Below are 22,601 nucleotides of genomic sequence, written 5' to 3' on the forward strand. Positions count from 1 at the left end.
AAAATCCCCTCTAAACCTTCCACCAACCACCTTAAAACTATGCCCCCTCATAATAGACCCCTCCACCAATAAAAATAGGCCCTTATTATCCACTGTATCCAGGCCCCTCAATATTTTGTACACCTCAATGAGGTCTCCTCTCAACCTCCTCTGTTCCAAAGAGAACAAACCCAGCCCATCCAATCTGTCCTCATAACTAAAATTCTCCATTCCAGGCAGCATCCTAGTAAATCTCCTCTGCACCCCCTCTCCAGTGCAATCACATCCTTCCTGTAATATGGCGACTAGAACTGCACACAATACTCCAGCTGTGGCCAACGACTGCGGCAACTACAGAGGAAACTCCCTGCTATCAACCACTGGGAAGGTCGTCGCTAGAGTCCTCCTCAATTGTCTGCTTCCTGTGGCTGAGGAGCTCCTCCTGGAATCACAATGCGGATTTCGTCCCTTACGGGGCACAACGGACATGATTTTTGCAACGCGACAGCTGCAGGAAAAATGCAGGAAACAGCACCAGCCCTTATACATGGCCTTCTTCGACCTTACAAAGGCCTTTGACACTGTCACCCATGAGGGTCTATGGAGCATCCTCCTCCGTTTCGGATGCCCCCAAAAGTTTATCACCATCCTCCGCCTGCTCCGTGACGACATGCACGCCGTGATCCTTACCAATGGATCCATTACAGACCCAATCCATGTCCGGACCGGGGTCAAACAGGGCTGCATCATCACCCCAACCCTCTTCTCAATCTTCGTCGCTGCCATGCTCCACCTCATAATCAAGAAACTCCCCACTAGAGTGGAACTAAACTACAGAACCAGTGGGAATCTGTTTAACCTACGCCGTCTCCAGGCCAGGTCCAAGACCACCCCAACCTCTGTCGTCGAGCTACAGTATGCGAACGACGCCTGCGTCTGCGCACATACAGAGGCTGAACTCCAGGACATAGTTGATGTATTCACTGAGGCGTAAGAAAGCATGGGCCTTACGCTAAACATCCGTGAGACAAAGGTCCTCCACCAGCCTGTCCTTGCCGCACAGCACTGCACCCCAGTCATCAAGATCCACGGCGCAGCCCTGGACAACGTGGACCACTTCCCATATCTCGGAAGCCACTTTTCAACAAGAGCAGACATTGACGACGAGATTCAACACTGCCTCCAGTGCGCCAGTGCAGCCTTCGGCCACCTGAGGAAGAGAGTGTTTGAAGACCAGGCCCTCAAAACTGCCACCAACTCATGGTCTACAGGGCTGTAGTAATACCCGCCCTCCTGTATGTCTCAGAGACATGGACCATATACAGTAGACACTTCAAGCCGCTGGAGAAATACCACCAACGATGTCTAACGCAAGATCCTACAAATTCCCCGGGAAGACAGACGCACCAATGTTAGCATCTTCGTCCCCAGCATTGAATCACTGACCACACTTGATCAGCTCCACTGGGCAGGCCACATTGTTTGCATACCCGACACGAGACTCCCAAAACAAGCGCTCTACTCGAAACTCCTTCATGGCAAAGGTGGGCAGAGGAAACGTTACTGGGACACCCTGAAAGGCTCCCTGATAAAGTGCAACATCCCCACTGACACCTGGAAGTCCCTGGCCAAAGATCGCCCTAAATGGAGGAACTGCATCCAGGAGGGCGCTGAGCACCTCGAGTCTCATCGCATGCAGAAATCAAGTGCAGGCAGCGGAAAGAGCTAGCGGCAAACCAGTCCCACCCACCCTTTCCCTCAACGTCTATCTGTCTCACCTGTGACAGGGACTGTGGTTCTCGTATTGCACTGTTCAGCCACCTGAGACCTCTTTTTTAAGAGTGGAAACAAGTCTTCCTCGATTCCGAGGGACTGCCTATGATGATGAAGATGAACCAGTGTATTATACAATTTAAGCATAATCTCCCTGCTCTTATATTCTATGCCTCGGCCAATAAAGGCAAGCATTCCGTATGCCTTCTTAACCACCTTATCCACCTGGCCTGCTACTTTCAGGATCTGTGGACAAGCACTCCAAGGTCCCTTTGTTCATCTACACTATTAAGTAGCTTACCATTTAATGTATATACTCTTTCCTTACTAGCCTTCCCAAAGTGCATCACCTCACACTTCTCTGAATTAAATTCCATTGATCTAGAAAACTATCTTGTATACAGTCCAAGAATTCGTCCTCCACACTATTACTGCAACTTTGGTTTGCTCAGTCAATATTTAGATTAAAATTCCTCATGGTTACTGTATTACCCTTGTTACATGCACCTCCAATTGGCTGATTTATACTTTGCCCTACATTGCCACCACTGTTTGGGGCCTATAAACTCCCAGCATGCTTTCTGCCCCTCGCTGTTTCTTAGCTCCACCCAAACTGATTATACTTCATGATTTTCGGAGCTAAGATCCTTTCTCTCTCCAGTCTTTATCCCATCCTTTATTATCAGGGTTACCCCTCCTACTTTTCCATTTTGCCAATTTCTTCTAAAAGTTAAGTATCCTAGAATATTTAGTTGCCAACCTTTCGATTGTTGCACCACTCGGGAGGCGGGCTGCACTCCCTCCCTCAGCAGGTTGCTCAGTTCACAGTGGGGTGCTGCATGTTGCATCATTTAGCAATCACGCAGGGACAGGAATTGGCACAGGGGACTGTGGGACCATCTGAGGAGAGTGTAGGAGAGTGAGGAGGAAGAAGAGGTAAATGAGGGGAGAAGGATGAGGAGGAGCTTCCAGACACCAGCTTCCCTCCCCCCAAACACCACAGCGAAGGGCACGTGGAGCGTATGCTTCTGCAAAATTGTTATGTCAGCAGCTCATAAATGAACACTTTGCTTGAATGCGGAGAGCTGTGTCATCTTTTCCTGCAGTGTGTGGGAACCTGATGACTGTTACCCCAAACATTTGACGCTCTATAAGAGCGCTTAAATTGAATTAAAACATTTAAGTAAAAATGTAAAAAATATAGAACAATTGTAAAACTTTGTAAAACTTATAACGATAACTTTGAACAACTTTAAGAACTTTAACAACTTGAAATAAAAGTTTAAAAATCAAACTTCAACTATTTTAAATAACAATGAACAATTGACTATAACAAAGCGCCCTTTATTGTCCTCGACCTTGACCGTATACACCCCTACCCTTGGGGCTCACCCCCCCTTTCTTATTCCCACCCTTCCCTTTCCCATGGCCCCTGAGCCCGGACCTCCCCGTGGTGGTACCAAGCCGGCGTGCAACACCGCACCTCAAGTGCTGTTGCTGTTGTTGGGAGTCAGACATTGCAGGCGCAATGAATGGGGCCTCAGGAGAAGCTCGTGATCTGGAAGGCTGGAAGATGCTGGCAGCTCCCCAGGTGCTGTCGACCCGACTCCTATGGCACGGGGGGATTCCGCACCATGTCCCGATCCCGTCGATTGCCACATAGTATCGACGGAGTTGGCGCTTCGCTCCATCGCGGTGATCAGACGCGACATCTCCTCCGACTGTCGTTCTGATAGCGCCGCTATGTTTCCGGCTATCATAACCATGGCCTTGATCAGCTCTCGACCTATGTCGACGCTGGCCTGTGACAGATACACCATGTCCTGGTGCATGCCTATCTTGCAGCAATGGACCGTTTCTGCACCAAAGGCGCTGCAACGCTGGGGCTGCCTTGCTGTGTACCACTTGGTCCCACAGAATCAGAGGAGCCATGGGGAAATCCCCTGAATATAGAGTCAGTGGTGGAGGATGTTCCAGCTGCCCCACATGGAACTGCTGCATCCTTCTCCGTCTCCACCACCACCCCTACCTCCACTGGCTCCAGGATCAGCTGCTCTTCCTCTTCATCATCTCTGGCAGGGGGGAAGTCGGGAGAGGGCTGGGTGACACCAGAGGTGGAGGCAGTGGGTCTGTCGTCTGGTCTCTCTGCGGAGGTCTGTTCTGAATCCTCCGATTCTGGAAGCACAAAACAACATTTAAACATGCTTGGCACCAGGGGAGGGGTCAGGGTTACATGAGTACATGAGTGCAGTGACATAGCGCAGTCTTACTGAAATGTCCACCACTGGTGCATTGCTGAATTACTTATCGCAGACAGACAACACATATATACATATACATATGCATTGCGTCACCTGCTCCCAACATTGCAGTACATCACTTGAGCCCAACATTACAGTGCAATAAACTTACATTACATTACATGAGGCCAACATTACAGTTACAGTTATATTACATGACATCACACAACCGCAACACAGACTGGGGATTGTATTGAACGGACCATCCTGTGTGGGTGGGTCAGCTCCAACTCCGGTGGTGGTACAGTTGCTATCCCTGACCAGCGACAGGGCACAGATCTCAACCTCCGTCAATAATTCTTGCGTTGGGGTCCTCCCCGCATACACCGTTGATCCTCTGCTATTGCAGATGTCGTCTTCTGCAGACAAAAGTAAATGAAAGTAAAAATCTTCATCCCATTTAAACACACACACTCACTCACACACACACACACTCACTCACACACACGCTCACACACTCACTCACACACACACACACACTCACACTCACACACTCACAGACACACACACAAACACACACACATACTCACACGCACACACTCACTCACACACACACACACACTCACACTCACACACTCACAGACACACACACAAACACACACACACACTCACTCACACACACACACTCACACTCACACACTCACTCACACACACACACACACTCACACTCACACACTCACAGACACACACACAAACACACACACACACACACTCACACACACACACTCACACACACACTCACACTCACACACTCACTCATACACACACACACACACTCACACACACACACTCACACACACACTCACACTCACACACTCACTCACACACACACACACACTCACACTCACACACTCACAGACACACACACAAACACACACACACACTCACTCACACACACACACTCACACTCACACACACACACACTCACACACTCACACACTCACACTCACACACTCACTCATACACACACACACACACTCACACACACACACTCACACTCACACACTCACTCATACACACACTCACACACACACACACTCACACACACACACACACACACACACGCACACACACACACATCCAAACACTGGGTTGATCCTCTTGTCATTGCCTGAAAGCACGAATACATTGCTGTAACCTTGGGATAAATAACATCATCCGTGTGACACTGACCCTACATTTACATGGTACATGGCACATGGGGGGGGCATAAATAAAATCATTACTGACTCTTGCCACCCTCACCAGGTTGTTCCACCTCCTACAGCACCTTTCCCCGGTGAATACCATTGTACTTGTGGAGGTCACGGCCTCCCCGATCTCGGCCCATATTCTGTTGTACTCCTTTGGTGGGGGGGGGGGGCTTTCCACGACCACCCTTCGTTAAGTCGGAGTATCTCTCCGTGATATTCGCCAGCATGGCAGGCAGCTCCGTCTCGACGAAGGTGGGTGCCCTCAACCTCCCGTCCTCCTCGATGTTCCTGCACTTCAACTTCTTTTTCGGCATTTCCATTATATTTATATTTATTATATGATTTTTTAATTAAAAATATGTATTATTATTGTTGATATTGTATTATTTGTTATTAATATTATTTCATTCTGGAATCTCTGATGAAAACAACTGACCCTCACTCTCTCTCCCTCCTTCTCACTCTCTCTCCCTCCTTCTCACTCTCTCTCCCTCCTTCTCACTCTCTCTCCCTGGACTTCAACTCTCTGCGCATGCGCAGGTGACCCCTGACCCCCGAAATCGCGGGGGAAAAGCATCTGTGAAAAAACGGCAAAAAAAACGTTGAGCTTGCGCAGTGAGTGCTGCACATTCCATCGATAAGAAAGTCTATCTTATCGACTATAATGCTCGCACACCGCCAAAAACATATTCACCAAACTAGCAGTCTTTGGTCTTAGCGGTATTCCGGCGGTTTAAAATGACGCACTGCCTGAATACCGCCGAGAAATGGGCGGACCTTACATCCTGATGAATTTTGGGCCCATAGTGCCTTTAGCTTTGACTTTTTTCTCTCGTTCCCTGATGTCACTGATACCCTATGACCTTTGTTACTCTCTCTGTCCCTAGCTGGTCCACCCTGCTTATTGTTACCCAATACTCTGCTCTGCTCTCGAGCGTTGACAGCTCTCTTGCTGCTTTTAAATGTACTCGTTCCTGAATCCTTTCCCCGCCCCTTCATTAGTTTAAAGTCCTGTCTACTGCCCTAGTTATTCCATTTGCCCGGACACTGGTTCCAGCCGGTTCAAGTGGAGCCTGTCCCAAAGGAACAGCTCCCTCTTTCTCCAGTACTGGTGCCAGTGCCCCACGGAGCAAAGCCCCACCTCCCACACCACTCTCTGAGCCACGCACTTATCCTTCTAATCTAATTGTCCCTATACCAATTGGCGCATGGCACAATTCTGAGATTATTCTGCTTTTTAATTTGGACCTCAACTCCTCAAACTCTCTTAACAGAACTTAATTCCTAGTCCGACCTATGTCATTGGTTCGTATGTGGAACACGACAACAGGATCCTCCCCCTCCCACTCCAAGTTCTCCTCCAGCCGCGAGGAGATGTCTTTAACCCTGGCACAGCAGGCTGCAGAGAACAGTATCTATCCTTCTGACTATACTGTCCCCTACCACAACTGCATTCTCTTTCACTCCCACCACTTGAATGGCCACCTGCCCCATGGTGGCATGATCAGGCTTTCCCCTCATCGACACAGGCAGCAGGGACCTCATACCTGCTGGATTAGGGAGCCTTTGCTTCCATAACTGTAGAGGTCAAATCCAGGCCCAGTGAAGTTCTTTGTATTGTAATGGTAACGGAAGTGGACAGCTTCTGAAGTTTTTAAATCCATTTTTTGCTGCTAGAGGCTGTAATTTAGATGTCGGTGAATATCACATTTATTTAAAGGTGCAAACTCTGTGAATTAATTCACAGCTGGAATCTTCCTCTGACCTACTCTCAAATTCCGGAGCTATGTACATTATATGCAAATTAATATGAGGGATTTTCACACAGACTTCCTCAAATAGAATTGGATACATATCAGGAACAGACTTGCAACATGAAAACCTGTTGCTACTGTTTCTTGAGTTGCCATTAGTCATTATCGATCTTGGGAAACACACTAGAATTGTCAAGATATCTTTATTTTTCATTTTATAATAAAAAGTGGTTTTGCTGCTTTAATAGTCATTGTAGAAAACTGGAATCTTTTACACACAAACACACATGTCGACACACAAACGTAAACGTACTCACCCATCAAAACATACACACGCACCCTCACACACACCCTCACACACACCCTCACACACACTCACACACACACGCACCCTCACACACACCCTCACACCCTCACTCACACACACCCTCACACACACACGCACCCTCACACACACACACAGCCCCTCACACATAAACCCTCACACACAAATCCTCACACACACATCCTCACACACACACACACCCTCACACACACCCTCACACACACACACCCTCAATTCTCACACACAAACCCTCACACACACCCTCACACACACACCCTCACGCACACACCCTCACGCACAAACTCTCATGCACACACACCATCTCACACATACCCTCACACACACAGCCTCACACACACAGCCTCACACACACACCCTCACACACACCCTCTCACACACACACTCACACACACAAACCCTCACATACACAAACCCTCACACACAAACCCTTTCACATAAACCCTTACACACACACACACCCTCACACACACCCTCAAACAGACACACAAACCCTCACACACAAACCCTCACACAAACACCCTCACACACACACCCTCAAACACACACTCTCACACACACAGAAACCCTCACACACACAGAATCCCTCACACACACAGTCTCAAAGACCCACCCTCACACACAAACCCTCACACACATCACACACACACATCACACACACACACACTCACACACACACCCTCACACAAACAAACCCTCACACACAAACCCTCACACACCCTCACACACACACCCTCACACACACAAACCCTCACACACACACAAACTCTTACACACACATAAACCTCACAAACCCTCACACATATGCACACAAACCGTTGTACACACAAAATGCCATCACATCTGAAAAGTGATCAATTATGATTAACTCAAGTGTCATATTTCTAAAAAAGCAATTACATAATCAGACGGGTAGGGAGCCTGTGAATAAATAAGGAGCAAGCTGGTATGAAAACAACAGTCAAGGAGTAACAAATTGTTGCCAATAAAACAACAGATGAGATGGAGAAAGGGGAAAGGATAAACTCCCTCACTTATTTTCTGGTCATTAATTTGTTTGTTGTTTGTGGGCCCCCATTGCATGAAAATTTCTGCAGTGTCTGCCTACAGAACAGTGATGGCTATATCCTGTGAACAAATTATACAATCGATTGCCCCTCAGTGAGGGGATCAATTGGTTATAGAATCGATTGCCCCTCAATGCGAGGATGAAACAAGCTGCCCTTGTTTCTGAGGGCGCTGTTCCTGTTAAAGTAGATTTTCCCTCCAGTCACTGATAGTCCCGATAGGAGGCCTGGTCTATTTTGAGTGCCAGGCCTCATTAGTAGAGGGCCGGTGTGTTGCATGTGGAAATTGAATACCCCGAGTCAGCCCTTTGGCTCCAGGCTACTGCATCATTGGGTATCCCAACCTGGCTAGCCCGGACTCCCAAGGAAGGCCCATCTGGTGCCCATTACTGGGAAGGGATCCAATCCGCCGTGAGCTTCGGTTGTTAATGTGGAGTCTGGAAGGGAAGTCCCTGCTGGGCTCCTCTGACCTGCCAGTTGCCCAGTGCTGTCCTTAGGGGTTATAGAATATATGAATTATTGGACCTAATTTGCACATTGAAAGGGTCTCCAGCCTGTGGAAGATGGACACTGCGCCAATTCCCTCAGCACTACGTCGAACACCACCATTTCTGGGGCCCCATTCCAGCTGAGTACCAGGCCTCAAAATCTCCCTCAAAAGGGTTTCAGACAAATGTCTGATTCAGCGAAGAACTGATCATCATAGAATATTAGAAATGTACAGCACAGAAGGAGGTTATTCGGCCCATCGTTCCTGAAAGTGCAGTTGTGCTCAGTCCCACAGTCTGTCAGTTTGTCCGTACGTTTCTCATCCTCCAGTGTCTGTCCATTCCCTTTTAAAATGATTTATGGAATTAGCTTCCAGCACCTTCTCAAGTAGAACGTTCCAGCTCCCCACAACTGTCAGAGTGAAAACAATTCTGCTCATTTCCCCTCTAGATTTGTTTCGAACGATTTTGGACCTCTGACTTTTAGTTATTGACCCAGTCACAAGAGGGAATATTTTTTCATTATTTACTCTATTAAAACCTCACATCGTCTTGTAAACCTCAGTTAGGTCACCTCTTAACCGTGCTTGTTCCAAGGGGAACCGTTCTAACTTTTCCAACTTCTCATGAATACAGTCCCCCATCGCTGGTAACATTCTGTAAACTGCCTCCGTACCTTTCCTAAAATCTTCCCATCTTTCCTGCACTGTGTGCCCAGGATTATCCACAATACTCCAGCTGATGCCAAACCAGTGGTTTATAATGTGCACAACTGCACATTAATTTTTGGAAGGAAAATGGTGAAAAATGATCAGCTCAGGTTCTCCAATAGGTTGGAGATAATGTGGGGATAAATTATTCTAATTCCTGCATTCACATAAATATTTACACCAATTCCTCCAAATCCAAAATGCTTTAACATTGAAGGAAAATGAGCAACACTGAAGGGATCTGATTTAAAAACAAACTGAAATCGCAAAATAAGATTCCAATTATTTGAAGGACACTGCACTTTGCAGAAGCTTTCATAAAATTAAGCAGTCAACCGATCTGATTAGAAATGGGCCATCTGGGTTACACAAAAAGCTAACTTTTCAGAAAGGGACACAGTTCCATCCTTTGAACAGTTTACAATTGTCCAATCTCGATTGTCACATACTGAGGGACATCAGCGTGGGAAGCGAAGGGATGGTCAGAGCCTTGTTAAAAGGGCCTTAGGCTAAGGCGGGCGTCCTCGGCTATACCTAGCTTCTAATCTTGTCAAAAATAAATTTCCCGAAAATGTGTTTGTTTTATATTTTTATGTTTGCTATTTTTTGCTCGTGCCTATACAGTTTGTATGAAGTTAAATGTCCGAGCAGAGTATTTTTCTGTGTGTTGTTATTGTGTGATTTCAGTGACTGAGATCTGTCTTTGCACAGGAACACTCGGAGGGACTCCAGCATCATGCGGAGAATGATCTCTTCGATCTGGTCTGTAACATCTACACAGTGAGTAAAAAGAAAAATTTCAGCCAACATTTAGCATTTGTCCACAGAACAAAGGACTCCATTTTCCCCAATGCTATTTTTGGAGCGTATTTAAAGAGTTACGCCCATTTTGTGGGGCCTGACTACGTGAAAAAAAAGTTGAAAGTTTCCCCGTTTTAACTTGTGAATGTGGCCTGGTGCACATTGTCCTTAAGCAGCCGAAGATCTGCCCCAAAAAGTTCGGGTTGCCAGGGTAACGAGGGACACACTGCGGCCTGAGGCTGGAAAGTGAAACACGCAACATATTCTGGCCGTTCACAGCAACCTGCACAAGGCCTTCGCACATTGCAGCTTACCAACAGGAAAATATTAAAGCATCTTTGTACCAATCTAATAGTTCTCCCAAAGCTTTGTCTCCAATTTAATAAACCTCTCTTTATATATTATACAGTCTCGGAAATATTTTTCCACAACAGTCTCTTAAAGCAGAAATCTCTCTCTCCAACTTTCCCAGTAATGGAATGCAGAAACTGCATTGCAGATATCAACAACTGAATCAGTTACAATTTGATGCCATATACATCTTTCCATTGAGGTTATCTCACTTGAACAGTGAGGCACAGAACGATGACATTCAAAATGAAGAAGCCTTAAAAAGATGAGCGTTTTTCCTCACAAAGTAGCAGATATGTGAAACAGACTCTGAGCAAGTTCAGGTAATAATGGCGATGAGTGCCTGAGTAAGAATAGGATTGAGTGTTAAACAATAGGTAGAGTCAGAGATCATGTGTGGCATCCTTGCACCTTACTATAGAATCACACAAGGCATGTACTGCAGACAAGGTCACAACGTGACCTGAACCTTTATTCCCAGGACCAAAAGAGTGCTGGCCCTGCGTGGGACCTCCCTTTATATACCTGGGTGACCAGGTGAGGAGTGTCTCCCACAAGTTCACCCCCTGTGGTCAAGGTGTGCAGTTCTCAGGTGTATACAGTATACAGTGTTGTTACATAAAGGTTACAGTTATGTGAAGGTTACATACATGACATCACCTCCCCCCAATGTCTTTGGGCCAAAGATTGAGTCTTTCAGGCGGTCGATGCTCTCTCATGGAGCGCCGCAGTTCGGGCTCTGGTTGTTGAGCCTTGGCCTGCGTCTCTGTCGCCTGAGGTGACTCCAGCCTGTCCGGGCTGGCCGCAGGGACTGTGCATGCTGGTGAAGATCCTTGTTGCTCGTTCACTGGCAGTGGTGTGGGTAACATCTCATGATCTTCCTCAGGTTCCTCAGTGTCCATGCTGAATCTTTTCTTTACTTGGTCCAGATGTTTGCGTCATATCTGCCCATTGTTAAGTCTGACCACTATGACCCTATTCCCCTCTTTGCCAATTACAGTACTCTCAAGCCACTTGGATCCCAGACCATGATTGAGAATGAATACCGGGTCATCGATTTCTATGCATCTCCCCACTGAGATCATGGCTCGCGATTTGGGATTGGCGCTTGCCCTCAACAATGTTTGACAGGGCTGGATGAATGAGGGAGAGCTGCGTTTTAAGCATGTGCTTCATGAGTAGTTCCGTGGGTGGGATTCCCGTGAGCGAATGCGGGCGGGACCTATAGGCCAGCAGGAGGCGCGATAGGCGGTACTGAAGGGAGGGTCCTTGAATCCAGAGCATGCCCTGTTTTATGATTTGAACCGTACGTTCCACCTGGCCATTGGAAGCCGGCTTGAACGGTGCTGTCCTGACGTGTTTGATGCCATTACCCGACATAAACTCCTGGAATTCATAGCTAGTGAAACACGGGCCATTGTCACTAACCAGGATGTCCGGCAAGCCGTGGGTCGTAAAGACCGTACGCAGACTCTCCACAGTGGTGGATGTCGTGCACAAATTCAATATGATGCACTCGATCCATTTCGAGTATGCATCAACAACAATGAGGAACATTTTTCCCATGAACGGGCCCGGGTAGTCTACGTGAATACATGACCATGACCTGGTGGGCCAGGGCCACGGGCTGAGTGGGGCCTCCCTGGGGGCATTACCTAGCTTGGCACACGTCGTGCACCTGCGAACCCAGTGTTCCAGGTCTAAGTCAATTCCCGGCCACCATATATGTGATTGGGCAATGGCCTTCATTAACACAATGCCAGGGTGCTCGCTGTGGAGTTCCCTGATAAATACTTCCCTTCCAATCTGGGGCATGACTACCTGGCTGCCCCATAGCAGGCAGTCGGCTTGGATGGAGAGCTCATCCATCCATCTGTGAAATGGTCTGACCTCCTCAGGGCACGCTCCGTGTGCGGGCGCCCAATCCCCAGTCAGGACACATTTCTTTATCAGGGATAGGAGGGGATCTCTGTTGGTCCAGATTTTGATCTGGCGGGCTGTGATGGGGGAGCCTGCACTGTCGAAAGCCTCAACGGCCACGACCATCACTAAATATATTCAAAAAGGAGTTAGATTAAGTCCTTACTACTAGGGGGATCAAGGGGTAAGGCGAGAAAGCAGGAATAGGGTACTGAAGTTGCATGTTCAGCCATGAACTCATTGAATGGCGGTGCAGGCTAGAAGGGCCGAATGGCCTACTCCTGCACCTATTTTCTATGTTTCTATGTTTCTATCTCCGCGCTTTGCTCAGACGCCCCCTCAGTGGTCGCCAGTGGGAGCCTGCTGAGCGCGTTAGCGCAATTTCCGGTGCCTGGCCGGTGCCGTATGGTGTAGTCATACACAGCCAGCGTGAGGGCCCACCGCTGTATGCGAGCTGACGCATTGGCATTGACAGCCTTGCTGTCGGACAACAGGGATGTTAACGACTTGTGGTCTGTTTCTAACTTGAACCTTCTGCCGAAAAGGTAGTGATGCATCTTTTTCACCCCATAGACACATGCGAGTGCTTCCTTTTCAACCATCCCATATCCCCGTTCTGCTTGGGAGAGCGACCTGGAGGCATAAGCCACAGGTTGGAGTTGGCCCTCATCATTACTCTGCTGCAACACGCACCCAACCCCATAGGATGATGAATAACATGTTAAAACCAGTTTCTTACAGGGGTTGTACAAGGTCAACAGCTTGTTCGAACAAGGCAGGTTCTGCGCCCGATTGAAAGCCCGTTCTTGACAGTCCCCTCAAAACCATTCGCAACCCTTACACAGGAGCACGTGTAGTGGCTACAACAATGTGCTTAAGTTCGGCAGAAAGATCCCGAAGTAATTCAAGAGTCCCAGGAATGATCACAGCTCCGATGTGTTGCCGGGCCGGGGCGCACGATGGATCGCCTCCGTTTTGGATTCGGTAGGCCGGATCCCATCTGCGGCAACCCTCCTGCCCAAAAACTCTACCTCTGGGGCCAAAAACACACGCTTGGACTTCTTTAGTTGCAGGCCTACCCGGTCCAGTCGGCGTAGCACCTCCTCCAGGTTGTGGAGATGTTCCTCTCGACCCGTTATTAGGATGTCATCTTGGAATACGATTGTTCCAGGAATGGATTTAAGCAAGCTTTCCATTTTCCTCTGGAAGATAGCGGCTGCTGAACGAATGCCAAATGGACACCTGTTGTAAACAAATAGCCCCTTGTGCGTAGTGATGGTGGTCAAAAGCTTGGATTCTTCAGCCAGTTCCTGGGTCATGTAGGCTGAAGTGAGGTCCAACTTGGTGAACAGCTTGCCACCTGCCAGCATGGCAAAAAGATCCTCCGCTCTCGGAAGCGGGTATTGGTCTTGTCGTGACACTCGGTTGATGGTGGCCTTGTAGTCGCCACAAACCCTCCGAGCCATCCACTTTTAGGACAGGAACAATGGGGCTTGCCCAGTCACTGAATTCAACAGGTGAAATTATGCCCTCTTTGAGCAGCCTGTCCAACTTACTCTCAATTCTCTCATGCATCACATACGGCACGGCTCTGGCTTTGTGGTGCACTGGTCTGGCGTCCGGGGTGATGCGTATCACTACTTTGGTGCCCTTAAAAGTCCCGACACCTGGTTGAAAAAGTGACTCGAATTTCTGTAGGACCTGTGAGCATGAACTTCGCTCCACAGATGAAATGGTATGCACATCCCCCCATTTCCAGTTCATCTCAGCTAGTCAGCTCCTCCCCAAGAGCGGGGGACCATTCCCCAGGATAATCCAGAGTGGCAGCTTGTTCTCCGATCCATTGTGTGTGACCATCAAGTTTGCACTGCCTAGCACTGAGATGATCTCTCTGGTGTACGTCCGTAAATTTGTGTCAATGCGTTCCAGTTTGGGCCTGTTAGCTTTGAGTGGCCATAGTTTTTCAAATTGTTGGGCACTCATAAGTGACTGGCTGGCTCCTGTGTCCAGCTTCATGCGTACCGGGATGCCATTTAATAGGACTTACATCATCATAGGTGGCGTTTTGGTATACGAGCTGTGGATGTCTGCCACATGAACCCGCTGGACTTCAGCATCCATAGCTTTGCCCCAAGCATCAACATGCCTTGGAGACCCCTCGTCTGGTTCCTCTGCCTTGTAAACTAGCCTCGCTACGGGCTTTCTGCACATTCTGGCCAGATGTCCACTGAAGTTACAGTTTTTACAGATAAATTGTTGAAACCTACAGGTTCTCGCAGCATGTTTGCCCCTGCACCTCCAGCATGAGCTGAGATTGTTGTGAACAAAGGAACTGTTACCAGGCATTCCTCTCTGATTGTCTCTTTGATTACTCCTGAGCACTCTGTTGCTGAGTGTCAATGGTCCCATCCCGGGACGCATTGTCCTTTGTGATGGCGTGAATTGCCGATCCCCCTGCCATTGTCTCTGTTGCTGGCCCACCCGAGAGTCTGTTGCTGCCTGGGCGGTGTCGAATTGCCCTTGCCTGCCTGCGGGGTTCTGAGTCGCGTTTACAATGTTAACTCCCTGGTCCATCGTCACGTTGGAACCAGGACTGCGTGCGTAAATTATCTTGGTCTCCTCTTCCCCTGCCATGAAGGTCTGAGCTATCAACGCTGCCCTTTCCAAAGTCAAGTCCTTGGTCTCATAAAGCTTCCTGAAAATCCCAGCATGACCAATGCCCTCAATGAAGAAATCCCTTAACATCTCCCCCCTGCAGGCGTCTGTGAACTTACAGAGGCTGGCCAAATGCCGAAGGTCCGCAACGAAGTCCGATATGCTTTGTCCCTCCCAACGCCGTTGTGTATAGAACCGGTGCCGGGCCATGTGTATACTGCTCACCGGTTTGAGGTGCTCACCGATCAGTGAGCTGAGCTCTTCAAAGGACTTATCCGCCGGCTTCTCGGGTGCGAGCAGGTCTTTCATCAGCGCGTACGTCTTGGATCCACAGCTGGTCAGTAGATGCGCCCTCTGCTTGTCAGCCACTGCATCTCCCAGCCAGTTCTTCGTGACAAAGCTCTGCTGGAGCCTCTCAACAAAATCGTCCCAGTCCTCATCAACACAGTATCGTTCCTCTGTGCTACCGGTGGCCATTCTCGTGGGTCATTGATTCCCGTTTCTCATCGCCAAATGTAGTGTCCTTGCACCTTACTATAGAATCACATGAGGCATGTACTGCAGACAAGGTCACTGCGTGACCTGAACCTTTATTTGCAGGACGAAAGAGTGCTGACCCTGCGTGGGACCTCCGTTTATATACCTGGATGACCAGGTGAGGAGTGTCTCCACAAGTTCACCCCCTGTGATCAAGGTGTGCAGTTCTCAGGTGTATACAGTGTACAGTGTTGTTACATAAAGGTTACAGTTATGTGAAGGTTACAAACATGACATCATGAAATACATCGTGGAAAATGATGGACCCTGAATTGATGGGATGTTAGAAATATAATTCCACGGGAGGTAACTAGTTCAGTATACAAGGTTCGGGATGTAAAGCTTGACTAATATTCTAGAGTTTTGATTTATCTCTGTAAGGATAAAACTTTGTAGGACCACCAAAGAAAGTCCAATGGCCATAGCAGGCAGTAAATGGGGTAAGTGACAATTAATGGACTTGTTAAGTTGCTTGAATTTCAGTTCTGCAGCAGAGGCAGCCTCATTGTGAATGTTTGGGAGGCTGAAATCCTGCACGACACATTGCTCCCCACCAGGAAATTTGCTGAACTCATTGGAGTAAATTAAAATCTCCAAGTTTCCCCAAAGTTTCTGCTCCAGCGTAATTCACTTAGGTTCGTTTTTTAGGCTTCGATTTTTTTTTACTCTTTGGGGGCGTAACCCGCGCCAATTCTGGCCATTTATGCAAAGTTTGGCCAGCTTGACAGCGTGTGTGTCCGCTGTGGAAAACCTGGGCGGTTAACAAAATCAGCGAGGCAAGAGCATTAGCGCAGAAGATCCAGTTCCATGGCAGGGAGAGAGTGGGTAATTCTAACCTCTTTTATTGACCAGTTGTGTAGTACAGCTCAATTACTGTAACAATCTCCTTCTTGTCTTTAATCTCGAATTCACTTTAATCTGGGGCTTCTGGTCTGGTCTGTCCACCTTTTTGGCCCGGGCTAGGAGCGGCTCCGGGGGGAGGGGGAATGGGAGGGAGGTCTTTCGGCCCGGGCTAGGAGCGGCACTGGGGGGGGATGGGAGGGAGGCCTTTCAGCCCAGGCTAGGAACAGCACTGAGTACCGGCTCTGGGGGCAGCCCGGGCATGGGGGGTGAGCGGGGAGGGAGGCCTTTTGGCCCGGGTTAGGAGTGGGCGGGGAGGGAGGCCTTTTGGCCCAGGTTAGGAGTGGCTCTGGGGGGAGTGGGGGTGGAATGGGAGGGAGGCTTTTCGGCCCGGGTTAGGAGTGGCACCGGGTACTGGCTCCGAGGGGTGGGGGGAAGGCCTTTCCAATTAGTGGATGGTGTCATCGTCGTCTGTTTCTTCATCCTTGGTGTCTTCAGGTATTTCCATCAGGTGTGCTTCTTCTTCGGCGATTACACTGGCTACTGGCATCAGTCGGGCCATCATAACTTTACAGCAGATATTAAAACACCCGATAATCAGACAGCAAGTAATTATTATTACAACCAGAATAATTACTCCATGCATAAGATAGGACCCCCAGGATTCCCCTAACAGCCAGTCAAACCAGCCAGATCCTCCTGCTGTCGTGGATAACTTCTTTACCTCCCTTCTTATGTGATCAGCGAGGTTGGTTATGTTTTCTGAATTATCGGGAATGTAAGTGCAACATTCAGCTCCAATTAAGGCACATGTGCCCCCACTTTGTGCTAGTATCTAGGGCCATTCGGTTCTGGAGTACCATTGTGCGTATGGCTACCATTTCAGCCGTTATGCTCTCCATTGCTTCAGCAGTGTCGTTAACTATCTATTCCAGTACCCTCTCTAGGTTACGTAATTCATCCATGGTGCGTCCTATCCCGAATGGGAGCATCATGACCCCAAATAGCCTCTCTACCGGGGTAAGATCTCATCTTAGTTGACCTGGTGTCTGTACTTCTGCTAAAGTACGTACCTGTCTGACAAAAGGGGACCACATATCCCAAATAACAGGACCCCCTCCAGTCCTGTGGCAACCAGGGGTAGGCCTTATACCCGCACACAAAATAAGTGCCATTGTATGCTGTTAGATTCGATCCCAATCTCTCTCTCAGCCCCCGTCGCCACCTAATCTTAGGGTCCCAGTCCTGGCTACTTGTTTGATTCTTCAAACCCTCTATTTCAAAGAACCCCTGGTTTGTTGTTTCGCTGGCTATTATGTTCCACCTGGCGAGGTTAAAGTATCCTGCTACAAAACCTGTTTCCTCACCGGTCAGGTTTCTAGTGAAACAAATGTCAGCGGTGGGCCTTCCAACTCCTGAGGTGTTGGTCAAAACCAGGAACGGGGTTGTACCGACCTATTGTATTCTGGCTGGTACCATCCATCAATGCATCCAAAAGGTAACCCCCCGATCTCCACGTTTCTTTATCCCCACTCTGCTTCCAAGTATCATTTACTTGCCCTGTACCGTTTTGTCGCATTACCCACTCTGCTATTTCCGAACTGTTAAGGGAGATTGACCTCAAAGGGATGCCTCCTTTGCTATGTATGGGGATGTGCGAACATACCCAGCAACTGGAAAAGTTCTCATTTTGCGCATAAACATAAGACATGTACAAAAAAGTTATTCACATGTAACTCTCGTTTCGGTCTAGCTAGCAGGCCGGACCTAACACGAACTATGATAATCGCACCGATCGCAATATATAGTTTCATCTTATTACTCTATAATTAACAAATAGTCAAAGGCAAAATGGCCATATGGCTTGCTTGAAGAATCTCTCGCTGTCAATCTGTAAATAGACAAACAACAACAACTAATACGTGTGCTAAACGGCTGGTTCAAAAACCAGCTGCTTCCTTTGTCCGTTCCCTTTAACATCGATGCAGGCACAAGTGTCCCTGCTGATTATAACCTCATACGGTCCTATCCATTGTTTTTACAATTTTTCCGGTGAAATGGGTGCCTTGGTCAGAATATCCTTGCCACTGTTGAGGCACTCCCCATCGGGGAATCACCTGCTCGGTCAATATCCTTGCCACTGTTGAGGCACTCCCCATCGGGGAATCACCTGCTCGGTCAATATCCTTGCCACTGTTGAGGCACTCCCCATCGGGGAATCACCTGCTCGGTCAATATACTTGCCACTGTTGAGGCACTCCCCATCGGGGAATCACCTGCTCGGTCAATATCCTTGCCACTGTTGAGGCACTCCCCATTGGGGAATCACCTGCTCGGTCAATATCCTTGCCACTGTGAGGCAGTGCAATCACGTGTGGGGAAAGCTTCCACCCACCGGGTAAATTGATCTATAATCACCAGGCAATATCTTTTTCCATGGGATGGGGGCAAAGGACCTGTGAAATCAATTTGTACGTGTTCCCATGGCCCCCGTGGATGGGGCTGGTGTCCCATTTTAATTTTAATGGGCCTGCCTGGATTATATTGTGCACATGTAATGCATCGATGGCAATGTTTGGCAATATCTCTCCCCATCCCCTTCCACCACCAATCTCTCCCAAGACTCCCGGTCATGGCCTCTCGTCCTGAATGAGACAGGCCATGATGCAACTCCAATAAGGTATTCTGTATGCATTCAGGCACCATTACCTTGTCGTTTCGTCTCCAAACGTTATCCTTCCCTTGCGTTGCGCCCTGCTTTGTCCACATACCTATTTCTTCCTCAGAAGTGTCCTGGTGTAGTTTCTCAATACTTATCTGTTGGTCTCGGGCCCCAGCGGCACTGACTGAGGCTTCCTCACACTCTTCCTGTTCTAATGCCTCCTGTGCAGCTACGGCTGCAGCTTTATTTCCCTGGTGACTCAGCCAATCTGGACTGGTTCGGTCCGGCTCCCTCCTGTGGGCTTTAATTTTAATAACCGCTACCTGTTGTGGTTTATTACTGGCTGCTGAAAGAGCTTCTATTCTCAGCTGATGCTTTATGGGATGTCCGCTAGTTGTGATAAAACCCCTTCTCCCCCATGCTGTCATATAATCGTGTACTACCCTGAATGCATATCTACTGTCCGTATAGATATTAACAATCTTATTTTCCAATAATTCCAGTGCCCGGGTGAGGGCTACCAGTTCTGCCACTTGAGCTGACGACCCCCCATTAATTCGCCCTGATTCAACTGTCTCTAGATCCTGGTTAACTGCGGCCCATCCAGTACGAGGTAGTCCCTCTACGTATTTTCGTGAGCCGTCCACAAACAAGGTTTGTTCTGCGGTTTGAAGGGGGGCGTCTTTTATTCTATCCTCTTCCATATCCTCACATACCTCTTCACAAAAGTGGGGTTCCCCTTCACCCATCATACCTTCTGCGGGGTTGTTTCCTACATCCCTAATTATGGTTACCGCTTTGTTGGGTGTTAAGAGGACTGCTTCCCACTTTGCCCGTCTCATATTAGATACGGTTCTCAGTTTTTCTGTGTTTAACATTTCTACCAATGTGTGTTTAGTGTGGAGAATGATGTTTCCAGTCATCATCACAGGTTTGCTTAATTTTTACCGCTCCATATTGTTACCTCACGATTCTTGCATACGTAAAATCTCATGGGTATATATAAGTTATCAATTTCCACCAATTGGGTGGTGCTCAGGTAGGCCAGTGTGGGCTGTCCATCTATTCCGTTTGTCAGAGCCTTCTTGTCGGTGACGGGAAGGGGCATATTGGTAATGGATATTGAGGCTCCCGTGTCCACTAGCATCTGACACTGTCGGCCCCCTACTAGTGCAGACACATATATCCTTCCCTCCTTTTTACATTGTACAGGGGCCGCCGGACATCACCGGGCGGCTTTGTACGCCTGCCACTGCTGGTATTCCTGTTCTGACAGGGTCCTTGCCTTATTAGGATAGCCATTTTTACCATAGCATGTTGCTTCCAGGTGCCCTTTCTTACCACAATACGCACATTGCTTTTCACTGCCTTTCCCTTTGCATTCCCTGGTAAAATGGCTCGGTTTTCCACAATTATGGCAAGTCCCCCTTTTCTGCCCTCCTCCTGTTCCCATGGCAGAGATCTTTTCCTGCTTTATCTTTTTCTTTTCTAAACTGATAAAGCTTACTGTTTTAGCCTTTTTCAAAAGTCCCTTTTAAACCTTCACAGATAGCTCACCACTCGCCCAGGAATTTGACCTGATCCCTGAAGGTATTTCTAAATTTAAAACTCTTTTTTTTACTAAGCTAGAAGCTTTCGTGTCAAGATTTTACACAAAGGAAAATGGGAGCGTTTTAAAAGGCATTCTTTATCTCATTCCTAGACTGAATTTATATCTTTCAACCCAATTGCATGTTTTCTTTCGACAAGTAAGTGATCGTGTCAAATAAATTCTTTTTTTTTACGACCGGGACCATGTATTTTTTAAAATCTTTTACTCAACAAACCTATCCTTTGTGCATTTCCTAGCTCCGTAACTTATCATCTGAATATATCCACACCTTCGTTTCTAACTTAAAATGTAATACCATAAGGTTCACAGTTTCTTAAACTTCCCACATACAGGACAACATTACGAAGGGTTAAAAAAATGTTCACTCTGTTTGGAAAAAGTGGGTGGAGCTAAAACAGGCAGGCAACTCCACACCTTCCCAAACAGGCTTTCATTCATTCCACAGTCAAAATCACTCGAGTACTCTCTTCATTCAAAATAGACACTCACAAAAGTCTCTCTTCATTCAACAAAGCTTATGTCTGGATCCATATGTCACTTAAGATAGTCACTATCAGCTTTTTTTATGGCATTACGTAATTACGCAAGTTACAATTAATGATAGGAATTAATTAATGACCCAGGCAGCCCGCATTTTACATTCCCTTCCTTACCTTCCATGTTCGCCAGTCTCGGACATTTCCCTTTGTTTCTGTAATACTCACGGCCACGACTACTCTGTGGAGACCCTTTGTCTTCGCAACAAAGCTAGCGTGTTTCCTTACCACCGGAGTTTTCGGCTCTAGGTTGGATCGATCAGTTCCCTTCCGCACCGGCCTTATTTACTAAAGGGACAACTCAAACTGGTTAGTCAGCCTCTTCCCGCTATCTGTTTACTCGTATCTTATACACTATCCCATCGTGCCCGTACACCTCTCTTTTCAGTCTCTAACACCAGATTCCAGATACTGTCTTAAGTGATCACATTTGATCGGACAGCATCCTGTTCGTGACGCCATTTTGTTGTGGAAAAATATTTCCGAGACTGTATAATATATAAAGAGAGGTTTATTAAATCGGAGACAAAACTTTGGGAGAAGTGTTAGAGACCCCTGTCTCTGAACCACTTCTCAAATTGGTATCTCCAGTGAGGTTCTTTTATCTTACAAATTACATCACTTTACATCACATGCTTTATCACTAGTTCTTAAGTCTAATCATTGCATTACAAGGTTTGCAAAGCTTTTACTATCCAAGGCTGAGTTCTTGATATAAACCAGCCTGCATTGTGACAGGGCATTATAAACAAGTGCAGGCTGGTTTTGCACCAGTATAAACAAACATACAGCACTTATCTCTCCAGTCGTTCATTATCTCACTTTCCTATCTCCATAACTCAAAGCCAGCATACCTTGAAGTCTAACTGTGTTTTTTTTATATAAAGCATAATGCATCAGTATTGTCCCTTACAAAATTCATTAAAGGGGAAAATAAAAACAAATGTGTGGTCCCGTATACTAGTCAAGTATATGTCCAAAAATCCGCTCCAACAAGACTACTCTCCAGTTGGATCCTAACTTCATGAACAAGCCAATCGCCAAAGACATTGCAACATCAGCTCCCTTCACATCAGTCAT

At 47.6% G+C, this 22,601-nt stretch overlaps 1 protein-coding gene across 1 annotated transcript in view; it reads left to right on the forward strand.

The window, feature by feature from the left end:
- The window catches only part of LOC139228324 (gamma-interferon-inducible lysosomal thiol reductase-like), a 91,800-nt gene that overhangs the window by 58,916 nt on the left and 10,283 nt on the right, over window positions 1-22,601 (forward strand). Inside the window, exon 5 of the mRNA XM_070859510.1 lies at window positions 10,319-10,387. Coding sequence (XP_070715611.1) covers window positions 10,319-10,387 — 69 coding nt within the window. The remainder of the gene's footprint in view (window positions 1-10,318; window positions 10,388-22,601) is intronic.

The sequence above is a fragment of the Pristiophorus japonicus genome, chromosome 17 (genome assembly GCF_044704955.1).
Source record: "Pristiophorus japonicus isolate sPriJap1 chromosome 17, sPriJap1.hap1, whole genome shotgun sequence".
Lineage (NCBI taxonomy): Eukaryota > Metazoa > Chordata > Chondrichthyes > Pristiophoridae > Pristiophorus > Pristiophorus japonicus.